The sequence below is a fragment of the Rhinopithecus bieti genome, unplaced genomic scaffold (genome assembly GCF_001698545.2).
Source record: "Rhinopithecus bieti isolate Rb0 unplaced genomic scaffold, ASM169854v2 scaffold_8309, whole genome shotgun sequence".
NCBI lineage: Eukaryota > Metazoa > Chordata > Mammalia > Primates > Cercopithecidae > Rhinopithecus > Rhinopithecus bieti.
The window spans coordinates 1,270,597-1,286,457 of record NW_016805935.1 but is presented as its reverse complement, the minus strand read 5'-3'; the positions used below and the strand labels follow the sequence as shown (position 1 = coordinate 1,286,457).

The following is a 15,861-nucleotide window of genomic DNA, read 5'->3' as shown; positions in this document are numbered from 1 at the left end:
GGTGGGAGCCACCGCGCCCGGCCCAGAAAATAATTTTTGATTGTAAAATTGTGTAATAAGTTTCTGTTTCACTCAGGTCTTTTCAACAGATTTTTTTCTGATAATGAAAAAAATATTTGGCATAAGAAAATGAACAATCCATATTTGAAAAGAGAACAAAACCGTTCAGAATCCCACTACTCGAAGGTAACTTCCACTGATACCATGGTGTGTTTATCTCATAAGAATATTTTTTCAAAGTCTGAAGAAGCCAATCATTGTACAGTCTGTTTTCTCCTTGATAAGATAGAATCACAGTGTTATCTGTGCTGGCTGTGTGTATAGGGCAAGTGACACCTGCCAAGCACTAGCAGGGTACAGGTAGTTCAGATGAGATATTAAAATGCCAACCAATGATGGGACCAGTCACAGACCAAAAAAAGCTGGCCCTTCTGTCTCACCATGGCAATTTCAGATTCAACTACAAATAGCAGGCAATCTGATTTCTCGTTTCTTAACTCTTAGCTTTAGACAGTGTTACTGACAAAACAGATTTTTACCCTCAGAATAAGTTTTAGCACAAGCAGACGTACACTTTCTTTGCTGATGGCGCTTCTGGCTTGCTTCTTTGTGCCCTTTCCTAGTGGCACACTAGGAAGAGAGTAATTTCCCAAACTAATCAGGTAAAATAGGAAAAAGTCCATGGGAACCCAAGAAGTCATAGCAAAGAAACATTCCGTACTTCTTTATTTTATTCTTGGCTATGATAGCACAAAGGGGGCAGTTTGGATGTTGGTTTAACGCCCCCCCCCCATTTCTATGACACCTCCAACCATCCCCAAATAAATATGCTAAAAATAACAACAATAAGCACAAAGAATAAAATCTTATGTAGTTAGTATAAGCATCTTTGGAGGACTTTGCTATTTTTCATAAGCAGCAGCAATCCAAGTAACAACAGAGCACTATCAGTTTCTTAGTGACCTCCCATATCATAGTTTCACTGTCCTTTCCCCCAGATAACTGTCTCTAAGCCCGTCTTACATAGGTATTTATCACATTCACCCTCACCTCACCGGTAGTCTCCCCACACATGTCAGTTCATGGGGAGATGAACTGGAATGGAAATCCCATAACATTGACTGAGTAAGTCCTTTCCAGTTTTTTTTAAAACGTGGGGGAGGGGGCCACCTATTTTAACTCACAGGACTGATAGCAAAAGTTGGGAAGATACAGGGATGTTATGGCTTCTCCATCCACTACTTATAAATCAACATTGGTTGGGTTTAACTTTTAATAATTTATACTCCGTTCAAATCCTGACCATGTTGTTCCATGCATTCTTCCATCTACTCAGCAGATCTTGAGCACCTGTTGTGTGGCAGGCAATGGGTAGAGTGGAAACTGAGATTTCAAGGCGAGGTGGGACTTTGAAGAAAGACTTGGAAGAATGCTAGAGGGAGCAGACTAGGACAAAACCATTGATGGCATGGAACACTACTGATGACTTTAGAGAACTTCTCTATTGGGGTCTAGATGGTGTAGACTAAGGAACTGCCTTTTTCCTGCCTTACCACTATTGATTCATTGCATGATTGGTATCACTTGGAACTGTGTATCAGGGAAAAGACAAATGCCTATGAGATCCATCTGCGTCTTGTTTTTGAAGATGGTCATATGCCCCATCTGTTGTTCTTTGAGCCCTTTAGTAAAGTCAGCTCCCATACTTAATTTTCGGTCATGTTGCCTTGACCACAGTGAACGGAATCCTTTTCAAACGGTAAATACATGTAAGTTGTCTGCTCCATGCAAAACCCCATGCTAGGCTCAGCAGAGGATACAGAAGAAGGGAATAGGAAATCTTGGCTCTTTAGGGATGGAGAGTGCCATTGAGGAAGCAGTGAAGACACTATTCCCACAAAGTTAACCCACAGTGGTAATTAGTATGGGATTAGAGAGAGGGCAGTAGGCTCAGGTCAGTAGACCCGACTCTAATCCTACATTTGTCCACCAATCTTGGGAAATTCGCTAACCTCTCCAGGTCTTGATTTCTTTTTTGGAGAGGCAGAGGCCTGTTTCTGGGTAAATAAATGTATTTATTGTCCCAGGGCTCTTTCTTTTTTTATTCTTTCTTTTCTTTTTTTTTTTTTCCTTCCTTGCCCAGGCTGGAGTGCCATGGCATGATCACAGCTCACTGCAGCCTCAGCCTCCTGGGCTCAAGCAATCCTCCCGCCTCAGCCTCCCGAGTAGCTGGAACTACAGGCATGTGCCACCATGCTGGGCTAATTTTTCAATTTTTGTAGAGACGGGGTTTTGCCACGTTGCCCAGGCTGGTCTCAAACTCCTGGGCTGAAGCGATCCACCCACCTCAGCCTCCCAAAGTACTGGGATTACGGGCATAAGCCACTGCGTCCGGCTCAGGGCTCCTTCAAGCAGATCCCTGGGATACATAGAGACCACCCTTACTGGAGCAGAGGGTACTTGGAGAGGAGTCGTGGCCGTGACGCTAGAAGATGAGGGTCCAATTGTGCAGGACTTTGGAGGCAAAATGCTAGACTCATCCAAGCCCTTTCTAAGAAAGGAGAGCTCTTGAAGTGATTATAAAAACGTAAGTGTCGGCCGGGCGCGGTGGCTCAAGCCTGTAATCCCAGCACTTTGGGAGGCCGAGACGGGCGGATCACGAGGTCAGGAGATCGAGACCATCCTGGCTAACACTGTGAAAACCCGTCTCTACTAAAAATACAAAAAACTAGCCGGGCGAAGTGGCGGACGCCTGTAGTCCCAGCTACTCCGGAGGCTGAGGCAGGAGAATGGTGTAAACTCGGGAGGCGGAGCTTGCAGTGAGCTGAGATCCGGCCACTGCACTCCAGCCTGGGCGACAGAGCGAGACTCCGTCTCAAAAAAAAAAAAAAAAAAAAAAAGTAAGTGTCCAGGCGCTGGCTGAGTAGGGATGTGATGGGGCATTCTGCCCTCGCCTGCAGCCTCTGCTCCCAAACACCATTAGCACATTTTTGCCCTGGAGTCTTGTTTTCTTTCCTTTCACTCTTCTTTTGTCATCTACCATTACCATGGCTGCCCTGTGCTCAGCAGAGAGGCAAAGTGCTCACGTGGCTGCTTTATAAATACTTTTGGGTGGTGGTAGTTCCCATGACTGGCTTAACACTGCCCACTTGTCTTCTTCCATTAGGTAAGTGGTAGTAGCTCTGAAGTCAGTCTTGCTTGATATGTTTCAAAAGAACATTGGCTTGACGCAGTTATATCCAGCTCTCGTGATCTGCATTGTTTTCATTTTCTTTTGCCAAACTTTTCCGTTTTCTATGCTTCAAGTCTCTCCCTGGGCGATAGAAGAGAACTTGGGAAGAATCAGGATTTAGGAATTCTTGCTTCAGCTTTGCCACTTGGGCAGAGAGCTTTATTTTTTCTAGATGTTCATCCCTTCACTTAAAAAAATGCAAGGATTGAATGAAAGGAGCCCCTTCGGACGGTATGAGTGCATGGTTTTGTTACAGCAGGTTGTGAGTCAGACAGGAGCAGGGCAGGAGGGCCCTCACTCCAGGAACGTCAGGCCACCATCAGGTGATGGTCCAGAGGTTGTTAACTGTCTTGCTAAAATAATGATTAGTCGCAGCTGGCACCAGGGAAAGGCAGGCTCCCAATAAATAGGAAAAACCTGAAACTGGTGATAAGTTCCCGATAAGATCTAAGGAGCTGGGTGAGCAGACTCAAGCACGAGCACTAAGAGACAAAATGGTGGAGTTTAACTGGTATATGACCTTCCTCTAGGAATGCCCAACTGCTAAGAGAAAAAAATGCCTCAAGTGAGCATGCACACAACTTAAATAACACACCGCATGTGGTCCCTCTCAAGGGCTGGCAGGTGTGCATACGGACAGCCCACCCCAAAGGAAGAATCAGAGAAGAGACACAGACCCAGGAAGAATGCCAGTATGTAGAACCCCAAATCGAAGGGCAAGTCACACACTTGAAACTCTCAAGTCACCCGCTTGGCCCTCTTCCAAGTGTACTTTACTTCCTTTCATTCCTGCTCTAAACTGTTTTCTTTCTTTCTTTTTTTTTTTTTTGACATGGAGTCTTGCTCTGTCGCCCAGGCTAGAGTGCAGTGGCGTTATCTCGGCTCACTGCAATCTCTGCCTCCTGGGTTCATTTCATTCTCCTGCCTCAGCCTCCCAAGCAGTTGGGACTACAGGCTCCCGCCACCACTCCCGGCTAATTTTTTGTATTCTTTAGTAGAGACGGGGTTTCACTGTGTTAGCCAGGATGGTCTCAATCTCCTGACCTCGTGAACCGCCCGCCTCGGCCTCCCAAAGTGCTGGGATTACAGGCGTGAGCCACCACTCCCAGCCTAAACTTTTTAATAAACTTTCCCTCCTGCTCTCAAACTTGCCTCAGTACCTCTCTCTGCCTGTGCCCCTCAGTCGAATTCTTTCTTATGAGGAAGCAAGAACTGCGCGGTTGCTGCCGACTTGTACAGATTCACTGCTGCTAATGGTTTTGTAGTGGATGCCCTCTGAACTGTTTTGTTAATTCAGCTGCTAATGAAAATGGAATAGAAATGAGAGACGAAATATATGAAGTATCATTTAGGCCAGTGGTTTTGAAAGTGCAGTGTCCAGACTTGAAGCATCAGCCTCACCTGAGAACTTGTTAGAAATGCGAATTCTCGGGCCAACCCAAATCTACTGAATCAGAAACTCCAGAGATGCGACTCAACAGTCTGTTTTAAGAAAGCCTCCAGTTGATTTTGATGGACACTCAGAACCACTGGTTCAAGTCTTCTGCGAGGTGCATCATATGTCAACTCAGATATCTTAATCTGTGTTTACAGGGTTGGTGCTTATGTTCACATTTACAAAATCAGGCATCTTCAGTCTTGTTTTAAGCAAAATCACGAAATGGGTGAAATTTTTTTTTTTTTAATTATACTTTAAGTTCTAGGGTACATGTGGATAACGTGCAGGTTTGTTACATATGTATACTTGTGCCATGTTGGTGTGCTGCACCCATCAACCCGTCAGCACCCATCAACTCGTCATTTACATCAGGTATAACTCCCAATGCAATCCCTCCCCCGCCGCCCGTGATAGGCCCCAGTGTGTGATGTTCCCCTTCCCGAGTCCAAGTGATCTCATTGCTCAGTTCCCACCTATGAGTGAGAACATGCGGTGTTTGGTTTTCTGTTCTTGCAATAGTTTGCTGAGAATGATGGTTTCCAGCTGCATCCATGTCCCTACAAAGGACACGAAGTCATCCCTTTTTATGGCTGCATAGTATTCCATGGTGTATATGTGCCACATTTTCTTCTATTACCTCTTTTGGGGGCTCATTTCTTATCTCAGTTTCATCTGTCAGGTTCTTCTTTAACTCTTCATTGGCAGAAAGTCTAGCGACTTTTCCTTTAGGGTACAGGACAGGCCCCTAAACAACAAATCTGAAAACACAGTGTCTCTATGAAAAACAGGGCATCAGTAGACTAACTGGGGAGTTATGTGAGGATGGCATTGGGAATAGGGCCTGCAAATTGCACTGAGTATACAGATGCCCATTCCCCCATCTTTAGAGGAAGAGGGGCCCCTTCCCTTGGCTGTCTGGTTCTCAAGAAGAGGGCTGATGCAGTTTCAGAAGGATCTGGAAATGCCTTTAGCACAAGCACCCAGGCTGGATGCTTTTTCCATCTTCCAAGTATTGCCTGTGGCTTTTCCCCCTGTTGTGCCTGTTCATTTTGCCATCCACATGGGACTTTGCAGCCTGTAGTGCTTCCAGTGAAACAATGCAAAGCTTTGATGAGTATTCAGAAATTAACTGGGCTTCCCTAGGGAGCCAGCTGTCTTTCCTGAGGGGATTAGATAGAAATAAGTCATATTTCGCTAGTGTCTGCTGACTGCCAAGGCTGGTTTTAAACTGATTTCTGAAATTCATTCCCCTATTCTTTGTCCTAAGACCACACAGCAATAGATGTTCCACCAGGCTGTCTGAGAACCCTGGTTACTGGTGTGATAAGTGGTAAAGTTCAAACAGAATGCACAGATTTGACCTTGCCAAAATTGTCCCTTTCCTCTCTGCACACACATGCTCACAGGCAGATAGATGCACATGTTCACCCACAAAGGTTGTCCAGGCTTTCTGAGCGCTGCACACATGTGATGGACAAACTCAGCAAAACCCCTCGATTATTTGTCATTACTGAAAACCCCTACGTTTGGCTTTTTCTTTCACAGTGTTTTGAACTGCCTGAGTGAGCCAAATTCTCCCTTTCAAGTTACCAGACTCAGCAGGTTCAGTAAAATTGCTCCTAAATAGGATGCTGTCTGGTTGAAGGGACTCATGGAACTTTCCAGAAGGAAGAAGCAAGTGGATCGGAAGTTGGAATGAAAGTCCTTTGACATGTGGACTGATGAGGTTAAAAATGAGTGTGGATTAGGGTCTGCTAATTATACCCAGAGTTCCAGGAAGCTGAAAGAGGTACACAGTCAAATTCTCAGAAAGGTTTTGTCTACATAAGCAAAATGGAAGGGAGAGTTGAAGCAGATATCTCAGTATTAGGCCATTCTCCACCCCAACCTCAACTTCTATTGTTCCCATGAAACACCATTTGGAGGAAGAGACTAATTAATGAAATTGGCCATCTTTGCTTATCAGACGTGCCAGAAAATTGCTCTATTAGCAACAGGCTAAATGTTGTTACTAGGGAAAGGCTAATGATCATACTCATCTTGGGATAACTACAAAATATTGTTAATGCCACCTCTGAGCTACAATTTTAACTGCAGAAGTCAGACCATCCAAATTACTGTTTCCACAGCAACTACAATTCAGTCGGCTCTGCAAAGCTTGTCATAGGTGAGGACGTTACCTCTATATTATCGTTGCTGGGGAAAAGTGCACTTATTTTATTTATAGCCAAGCTGTGCAAAGTTGTATTTTGTAGTCTTTTATTTGGAAACGTGGTCATTAGAGACTGACAAAAGTCCTTCTGAATCACTGAAATACATGTTTTGATACATGGAAAAATACTGCATAGCTCAGAGCTTCCCATTCACAATGTCATAATGGCCTCCAGGACAGTGAAATTTGAAAGCCCTCTATTCTTCCCTAATGAATATCCAAAATTTGAGATCTTGAGCAATATAGTCCCAGCAATCAGGCTACCAGGACAAAGAGAAAGAAGATGGTGTACTCCAAAATGACTTTGAGAAAAACATATACTAATTTAAACATTCATGAGACTTATACCTATTGCGTTAATGATGATTGAATTTGTGATTTTAATGTAAATAGTCTACAAATCTTGGTTTGATTTCAGACATTTTCTTCTCAGTGGGAAAAAATATCGTTGGATGAGAAGTGACAAGGAATGTTAGAAGCAAGAATAAGGTGTTCGTTCATTTCAGTTATATTTTGGAACATTTGTCAGATGCCAAAACGTTAATATGAAGTGGTTTGACAAAAACTAGTCGTTTTCTGTTAGTTAACACATTTACCCTTCCAACCCAGAAAGTTATCTGATATTGACACGGGGATGAAATTAACCTAATCCTCCTGTTGTTATTTTGTTGTTTTGGTATCTGTTTTTGAAAATGTATTAGGCAAGTTCTTGCCTATCTATTAGAGAAGTCAGTCATATCCAAGATTGCAGAGAGATAGAAACTGCCCATAAACAGATGTGGAGCTAAAAGGAAGAGATTAAAATGAAATTATGTATAGAAGAATATAAACTCATGACCAAATAAAACCGAATCACGGAATTTTTCTCTCCCCAAAAGGAGCAAAAAAAAAAAAAGGAGTTAAAGAAAAACACCTCACTAATAGTAAGCAGACAAAAAACCCATAATCTAAAGCAATACATTTTAGTAACTGGTGACTGAGTGGCTTTTGATTTCTAAACCTGCCTCCAGCCCCCCTTAAAGACATTCCTTAGGGGTAATGATATCAGGAAAGGAGAATACGAAGCAAGAAATAAAACACTGTGGACTGCTTCTGTTTATAGATGTAAAGCCCTCATGTCTAGGTTCTGAATTGGAGAACTGATCTAAAGTCACAAGGGACCACTCCATCCGAATGTTGTGTGTTCCAAGTACGTGGAGTGAATCCTGGTTTGGGGCATTTAGCAAATTCCCAGAAGAATGAGCAGCACTTGAAGACACAAATAAGACGACATCATCTCAGCCAGATTCTTCCTCTTCCTGTTCTAGCAGGCCTTGAAGAATAGAGAGCAGAAAGCATTTAGCCCCCAGATTCTTGCTTGAAAGGGGAAAGAAGCTGATCTCCAATATGATGGCAAGGAATCACCCACTTTTTATCAGAAAAATTAAAGTATCTGAAAAAATTAAAATACGCGCAAAATGGAAAGATCCAGTGTGGCAGCTACAAGTACTGCGTCAGAAAGGAGGCTAGCATGCAAAGTAGAAGGATGTGGGCTTGAAGAAGACGGGACTTAAGGAACAGAAACAGGTTCCTCACAATGGCTTAATAAGAAGATAACTTGTACTCTTAGAATTTAACAAAAGTATAAAGAGTATTTTTAAAATAGCCTAAAGACAAGGTGATAAAACAAGAATGAAATGAAAAGGGAGATTTAAAGTCTGACAAATCAAGAATTAAACACATTAATGCAAAAATGATATATAAATTAGAAATGGTAACCTATATGAGACCTGTTGAAAATTTGTTTACTAACAATAGGAAAAGTATTCTTATAATCACAGAGAATACAGATGACAAACAAGGAGATTAAAGACAGACTCTAAAATATATTAAGACATTCAAATATTCTACACTGTGAGGATAATTGGGTCCCTGAATAGAGACTAACAAAAGGAACAGAAGAGACACTGAAAGATATAATAAAATTTCCCAGAAATGAAGAAAGAACCAAGTCTATTCCAGGAAATATACTATGGAATGCTCAAAATGCAAACATATCTTAGTTAAGCCATTAAACCTCAAGGATAAAGAAATAATTCTTGAGATATCAAATCAGAATAAGTCAATTTCCTACAAGGGAGAAAAAAATCAAGCTAGTCTCAGACGTCACTATTGCCACAGCTGGGGCCACGCTCTCTGAAAATAGAGAGAGAAAATCACTCAAGGATATTATATCCCATCAAGATGTTGTTAAAATGTAAAGACAACAGGGAGACATGCTTCAACCTGAAAGAACTAAAACCACTTTGACACCTTGTTGAAGAAAATACACAATAACGAATGTCCAGCCAATTAAAAAAAAATAAAAATAACTCAGAAACGGAGAAGTTAAGGTGAGAATCATTAGGTTTGCTTAAATGCAGAACTAATACTTAATAACTATGTACACTAATATTATAGATCGAATATGAATGCTATCAGTTTGGAGAAAATAAAATAATAACTAAAAACTATGGAAGATAGGGATCAGAGATGGAAAAAGTGTAAGTACTTATGTTCTCATCTTTCCCAGCAAGAAGTCAATCAATACTATCTAGAATTATGTCTTTTAGAATGCAATACATAATTACCCCAATCTCAACATTTTATCATCTTTCTTTTTAAACCTTAGAATGATCATTTAGGACATAAAAACTATTATGGTACAGAAACTTTTCTTTGAAGTTTAACAGTTCCTTTTCATTTTCATCTCTACTATTCAATCATAATTAAAATGTATGCTTTTTTTGCTCAATGACTAGTGGTTAAAATTTTAATTTTAAAATAAAATATTTTTTAAGAAGAAAAAAGTGTAGCACTAGGTATGAGCCCATTTTATAAGTCGCTCTGCATATATTCTTAAAAGGTGGTTACAATGATGTTCATTTAATGATTATTTCTAGGTTGTGAGGCATTTTTTTAAAACTTGAATCTTTGCTAGGTGTGGTGGCTCATGCCTGTAATCCCAGCACTTTGGGAGACCAAGAGAGGAGGATCGCTTGAGCCCAGGAGTTTGAGACCAGCCTGGACAACATAGCAAGAACTCATCTCTACTAAAAAATTTAAAAATTAGTCAATTGTGGTAGTGTGCACCTGTGGCCCCAACTACTCAGGAGGCTGAGGCAGGAGGATTGCTTGAGCCCAAGAGTTGAAGGCTGCAGTGAACTAAGATTGCACCACTGCACTGCAGCCTGGGTGACAGAGTGAGACCCTGTCTCTAAAACAAACAGACAAAAAAAGAAAACAAACAAACAACAACAAAAAACCCTGTAATCTTTGAAACATTTTTTTTTTTTTTTTTTTGAGACGTAGTCTCCCTCTGTCACCCAGTCTGAAGTGCAGTGGCACGGTCTCAGCTCACTGCAGCCTCCGCCACCCAAGTTCACATGATTCTTCTGCCTCAGCCTCCCAAATAGCTGGGACTACAGGCGTGCACCACTATGCATGGGTAATTTTTGTATTTTCAGTAGAGACAGGGGTTTCACCGTGTTGACCAATCTGGTCTCGAACTCCTGACCTCAGGTGATCTGCCCACCTCGGCCTCCCGAAGTGCTGAGATTACAGGCATGAGCCACCATGCCTTGCTTAATCTTTGAAACTTTCCACATTAAAAAAAAAAAAAAATTTATTCCAAGTCAGTATGCTTTATCTTAAAAGAATAACTGCGTGAATTTTCTTAAAAACTAGAAAAAAATGCCAAAATGGTTAATTCTCGGTGATCTGGATATTTTTTCTTGGTACACTTCTGTAATTTGTTTAATTTAAAACATTAACATAACAAAGAAAAAAGGACCCCCCCCAAAAAACCAAAATTAACAAATTAGTTGAATGAGTCAAGGGTGAAGGTAAGAGAATATGTGTTTGAGGGCATTCCTGCTTGCACGTCTCCTTGTGGGGTGTTGAGTCCAAGTGGGGTCCCCTTTACCAGGGCCCAGATGGCACTGAAATCTCCCCTGGGCTCATCTTAATGATTAGAAGCCACTGGCTTTCAGTGAGCATATCTAAATGGGGATGGTTTAAAGGACAATTCTCTTTCCTCCTGAAGGTGTAGAATAGAATTTGGGCAGATGTGAAAGAGGGTAAGAGAGAGACAGCCTTTGAAAACAAGTGCACTTTGGGGCTCAAACATTTTTTAACAACTTTATTGAAGTAAAATTCACATGTCATAATATTCACCTTCTTAAAGCGTATGATTCAGTATAGTCACCAAGTTTTGAAACCATCATCACTGTCTATTTCCCGAACATTTTCACCACCCCCAAAGGAAACCCCATACCCATTAGCAGTTCACTCCCCATTCCTCCCTCCCAGCAGCCCCAGCACCCACTCATCTGTAGTGGTTTCTGTCTCTACAGATTTGCTTCTCCTGGACATTTTATATAAATGGGATCATACAAATGTACTCTTTTGCGACTGGCTTCATTCACTCAGCATAATGTTGTCAAGGGTCACCTGTGTCGTAGCAGGTGTCAGTGCCTCGTCTCTTTTTCATGCTGAATAATATTCTCTTGTATGGATCAATCACATTGTTTATTGGTTCACGATTTGATGGATATTCGGGTTGTTCCCATGTTTTAGTTATTATATGATGCTGTTATGAACATTCATTTACAAGTTTTTGTGTGAAGATATATTTTCATTTTTCTTGAGTATATACCTGCGGGTGGAATTGCCTGATTATATGGTAACAATTTTTAGGAGTCAAACATGGAAACTGCCATCTTCCTCTTTGTTCCCAGGCAGAAATGGTGCACAGCGCTTTCCAGGCCCAGCGGTCTTTCCTTCTGATGGCTTCTCAGTACCAACAACCCCACGAGGTAAGATAGTGTCCCGAGAGGGAAGGTGTCCCAAGGTATGGGCAGTGTAAGATGGAAAACAAGGAGGCAACAGAAGCATTTATTATAGTTGACCTCCTCAAAATGAGACTTAGAGCACGTGTAGGTTCTGTCTGTAATCTGGATCATGGTATAGAACAATTCTTCTCTCTCATAATCTCATTAATAGTAGACAAGTTTTGTTTTGTTTTTTTTTTAAGTATGCCATTTGTGAAAAAAAGAAGAAAGCAAGCAATGTGTTGTCTTACTACTAATATGGCATTATGGTCAAATTCTTACTGTAACAAATGAACGTTACCAGTTTAAAAGGTGAGTTGACTTGTGTCATCTTTATACTAGTCTCACAACCTTTTATAATCACGGAAGTGTTTATAACTAATTTTTAGCCCAGATTTTGAGCTGCTTTGTTTTCAAAGACTGTTCACATCTATGATCATCTCTAACCTCCGTGTATGGATTTTATTACCTCCTATTTCCTAAGTAACGTAGATGGGCTAAACCGGTGGTTAAGTGTTTTGTGTTTACGGGTCGTCTGCGGAGCTTCATTGCAGTTTCTGGTTCATCAGGCCTGGATTGTGTCCCAAGATTCTGCTTTTTATTAAGCTCCTGGGTGATGCCTATGCTGCTGATCCTCATTCTCAAAGCACCAAAATTGGAAAGAATTTTCATGAGTCTTAAGAACTTAGGCATAGTCCACCTCGCCTTTCTCTTCCACCATAAATATGAATGAACTTTTCTTAGGTTAAAGATATTTAGAGGCGTTAGAGGATCTGATGCTAACTGCAACAATATTACCAATGTAGTAATTTTAACAACTTTTAATCTATTGTAAAATTAGAGGATCTGATGCTAACTGCAACAATATTACCAATGTAGTAATTTTAACAACTTTTAATCTATTGTAAAATTACCAAGTAAGGCCCATGGTAAATTTTAATACAGAAGGAATGAAATTGTGAGAACAGATGTTAAGAGCAAAGTAATAGTTGGCGGAGGTCCGTCTCATTCCCTAGGCCCTGTAAATTTCCCACTCTCTAAACCAAAGCGTAGTCACCACCTGCCCAAACTACTGACATTGTATCATGCAAATAACTGCATTCCCTCTACCAAGGGTTCATAATGACAACTTTTGACCATGCTAATTGTGTCACGAATGAAATTATTCATTAAAAAGTAGTTCTACTACTGGCATACTTTGTTATATCAGAAAAAAATAAAAATTGTTCTTTTGGCTAAATATTCTGCATCTGAAATTTAGTAACATTTATGTAAGTAAAAAATAAATTGAGTATACGTTATGACACAATAGCTTAAATGTAATAGCTCACTTTGAATTATAAAACAAACTCCTGAAATTGAAAAATTTGAGCTAAGAATCCTGGGAATCCAGAACTTTGACCTTCAGGGGATGACACTCAGCTCCATAAAGGGGCAAGACCTGAGACCCGAGACCCTCCCTGGAATGGTCGTTTCCAGCCATGCTTGTGCGGTAGAATCACCTGCAAAATTAAAAAAAAATACCGGTACCCGGGTCCCAACCCAAGAGTCTCTGACTTCATTGGTCTGAGGAGTGGCCTGGGCTTAGAGATTTCTATGGGCTTCATGGGTTATTCGGACTTCCAACCAGAGCTGTCAGCCCCCATCTGAGATGGATATGTCACCTCACTCCACATGAAAGGAGTTAGCTCACAGCCTAGGTAGGAGGCTCTGTAGGGGTGAAAATATTCCGTGTTCCATCATGGATGCATTTTCCTCTGTGGTCTTCTCAATCTCTGCTTTGCAGAAGAGCAAAGTGAAACTAGGAAATCACAAAGTGATGTGTTGTAGATTCAGCCTTAGCCTGCCTTTTCTGTGAAGTGGGAGGAGAGGTGGTCCAATTGAGATTCTCAGGTAGAAGAAGAACTGTGACTTTCCTCACTGGGTTACCACTCCATCCCTTCCCTAAGCCTCAGAACAAGAGGCCTCTCCAATGGCTTTGCAGGCCTTAGACAAAAAAGCCACTCACTAGACATTGGATGAAAATGTGAGTGAATGAACAATGAATGAAGGCGTTGGGTCTGTGGCATTCCAGCATGAGCCAGGGTCAGGGACACTGTGTGGCTTAGCATGTGGCTGTGCAGATTCTTGGTCATATCTACAGTTTCCCTTTCTTACTCTACTGCATCCTCTCTCTTTTTTTATCTTTTCTTTTTTTAAAGATGGGTTCTTGCTCTTGCTCTGTCACCCAGGCTGGAGTGCAGTGGTGCAATCCTAGCTCATTGCAGCCTTGAACTCATGGGCTCAAATGATCCTCCCACCTCAGCCTCCTGAGTTGTTATTACAGGCGTGAACCACTGTGCCTGGCTCTATTGAATTCTTGATAAAGGGGAGGGAAACTGGTTCCCAGGGAGGCATGCACTGGAAATGCCTGGCAGCACTTACCACAATGTTCCATGTGCAATAAGGCCTGGACCAGGACCAGCAAAATGCCAAGCAGGCTTATGATGCCTACCTCCCTTCCTGGCCCTTCCCTCTACTTCCCTTTCCTCTTTATTCAGAACACCATCCTACGACTTCCACCTGAGAGAAAAGCAGACCTGAGAGATTACCACATGTTGTTCGGAACCCCTATCCACTCCAGTGGGGATGGTACAGGCTCATGAGGCTGAAGAGGAGTCCCACAACCAGCAAACAAGACCTCGGGTTTTATTGGGTATTTGCATACAGGGGAGAGAGTCCAGTAGCAGAGGGCTAGACAGGAGAACTACAACCACTTGCAAAAGGCATGTAATTTATGTAGCATTTTCATGTAACATCCTCCATCTAACAACCTCCACCTGATAACCTTCATTTAACCTAAAACAAAAGGCCTCCATTGCCCCACATGGCCGGTGTTCCATGGTATTCCCCGGGAAGCACCAGGGGCTCAAATGTTCCTCATAGAAGAGCAATGGATCTCCAGGTTGGCCACTCCTAGATTCTTTAGTTGCAAACTCTGAACACACATTCAGGTGGATCTGCCATACAAGATCACTCTCAGGGTGTGCTCAAGTCATTGCTGTCAACTGCGTCTGTCACACAGTCGCCACAGTGGTGAAAACAGTCTATGGCCAGACCTTGATCCACCCAGTATGCATTCTAGAAGATGCATCTTAAAGATGAGTATCATAATGCAGATCATATTTTCTCATAGGAACAAGTATTATAACCATTTGTGTCTTACTGTCCTCCTTCTTTCAGGAGGAAGAGAATTAACTGCTGTAATTTCAGCTCTCATTGACGTACAGCAGCGCTTCTCCACCCTTAGCGTGCATGACAGTTCCCTGCAGGGTTGTCAAAACTCAGGTTGCTGGGCCCCACTTATAGAGCTTCTAATTCAGTAGGTCTTGGTTGAGTCCCAAGACTCTGCTGTTGTAAAAAGTTCCCAGGTGATGTGATACTCCTGGTGCAGAGACCGCACTTTGGATCCTGTGCTGTATGGATGGCTCTCACTGTTATAATTTGAGCTCACATTTCTTTCAGGTGCTTCCGAATTTCATTTCCAACTGTCTCCAGACCACTGCTTCTCAAACTTCAGTATTGATTTGAATCATCTGGAGATCTTGTTAAAGTGCAGAGTCTGATTCAGTTGGTCTCAAGTGGGGCACAAGAGTCTGTAGTTCTAACAGGCTCCCCAGCGATGCTGGTGCTGCTGATTTTTCACTACACATTGAGCAGCAAGGCTTCAGTCGTTGCCATCCAAAATCCCAACAAGCACAGAATCCCTTGGTGGTCAAATCTCAAATTCATATTCTCTTCTCCTACCATTTCTGTAGCAAAGTACACCGTGTTATGCTGCAGTAACAAACATCTCTAAAATCTTAGTGATGGATAACCACAGAGGTTTATTTCTTGTTGACGCTATATAGCTATCTGTTGCAAGACAGTTTAATATCTAGTGGATGCGTTACTAAATAATGACTCATATAATTATTTACTTAGCGTTGTAACAGGGCTCTGAGAGAAAAGAGTATAGAATGAATCTTCAATAAGAGTTTTGGGCATTGGGGAGGGAAGATCTTTTAGGGCTGGAAGACCTTCCAGGGAGTCCCTTGGATCCTGCTAATGAATGCAAGTGACCACTCTTGCTGCCACAGCATAAGGCAAA

At 41.9% G+C, this 15,861-nt stretch overlaps 1 protein-coding gene across 1 annotated transcript in view; it reads left to right on the top strand.

Moving 5' to 3' along the window:
* The window catches only part of CAP2 (cyclase associated actin cytoskeleton regulatory protein 2), a 160,248-nt gene that overhangs the window by 60,851 nt on the left and 83,536 nt on the right, over positions 1 to 15,861 (top strand). The window contains exon 4 of the mRNA XM_017874249.1: positions 11,640 to 11,717. Coding sequence (XP_017729738.1) covers positions 11,640 to 11,717 — 78 coding nt within the window. The remainder of the gene's footprint in view (positions 1 to 11,639; positions 11,718 to 15,861) is intronic.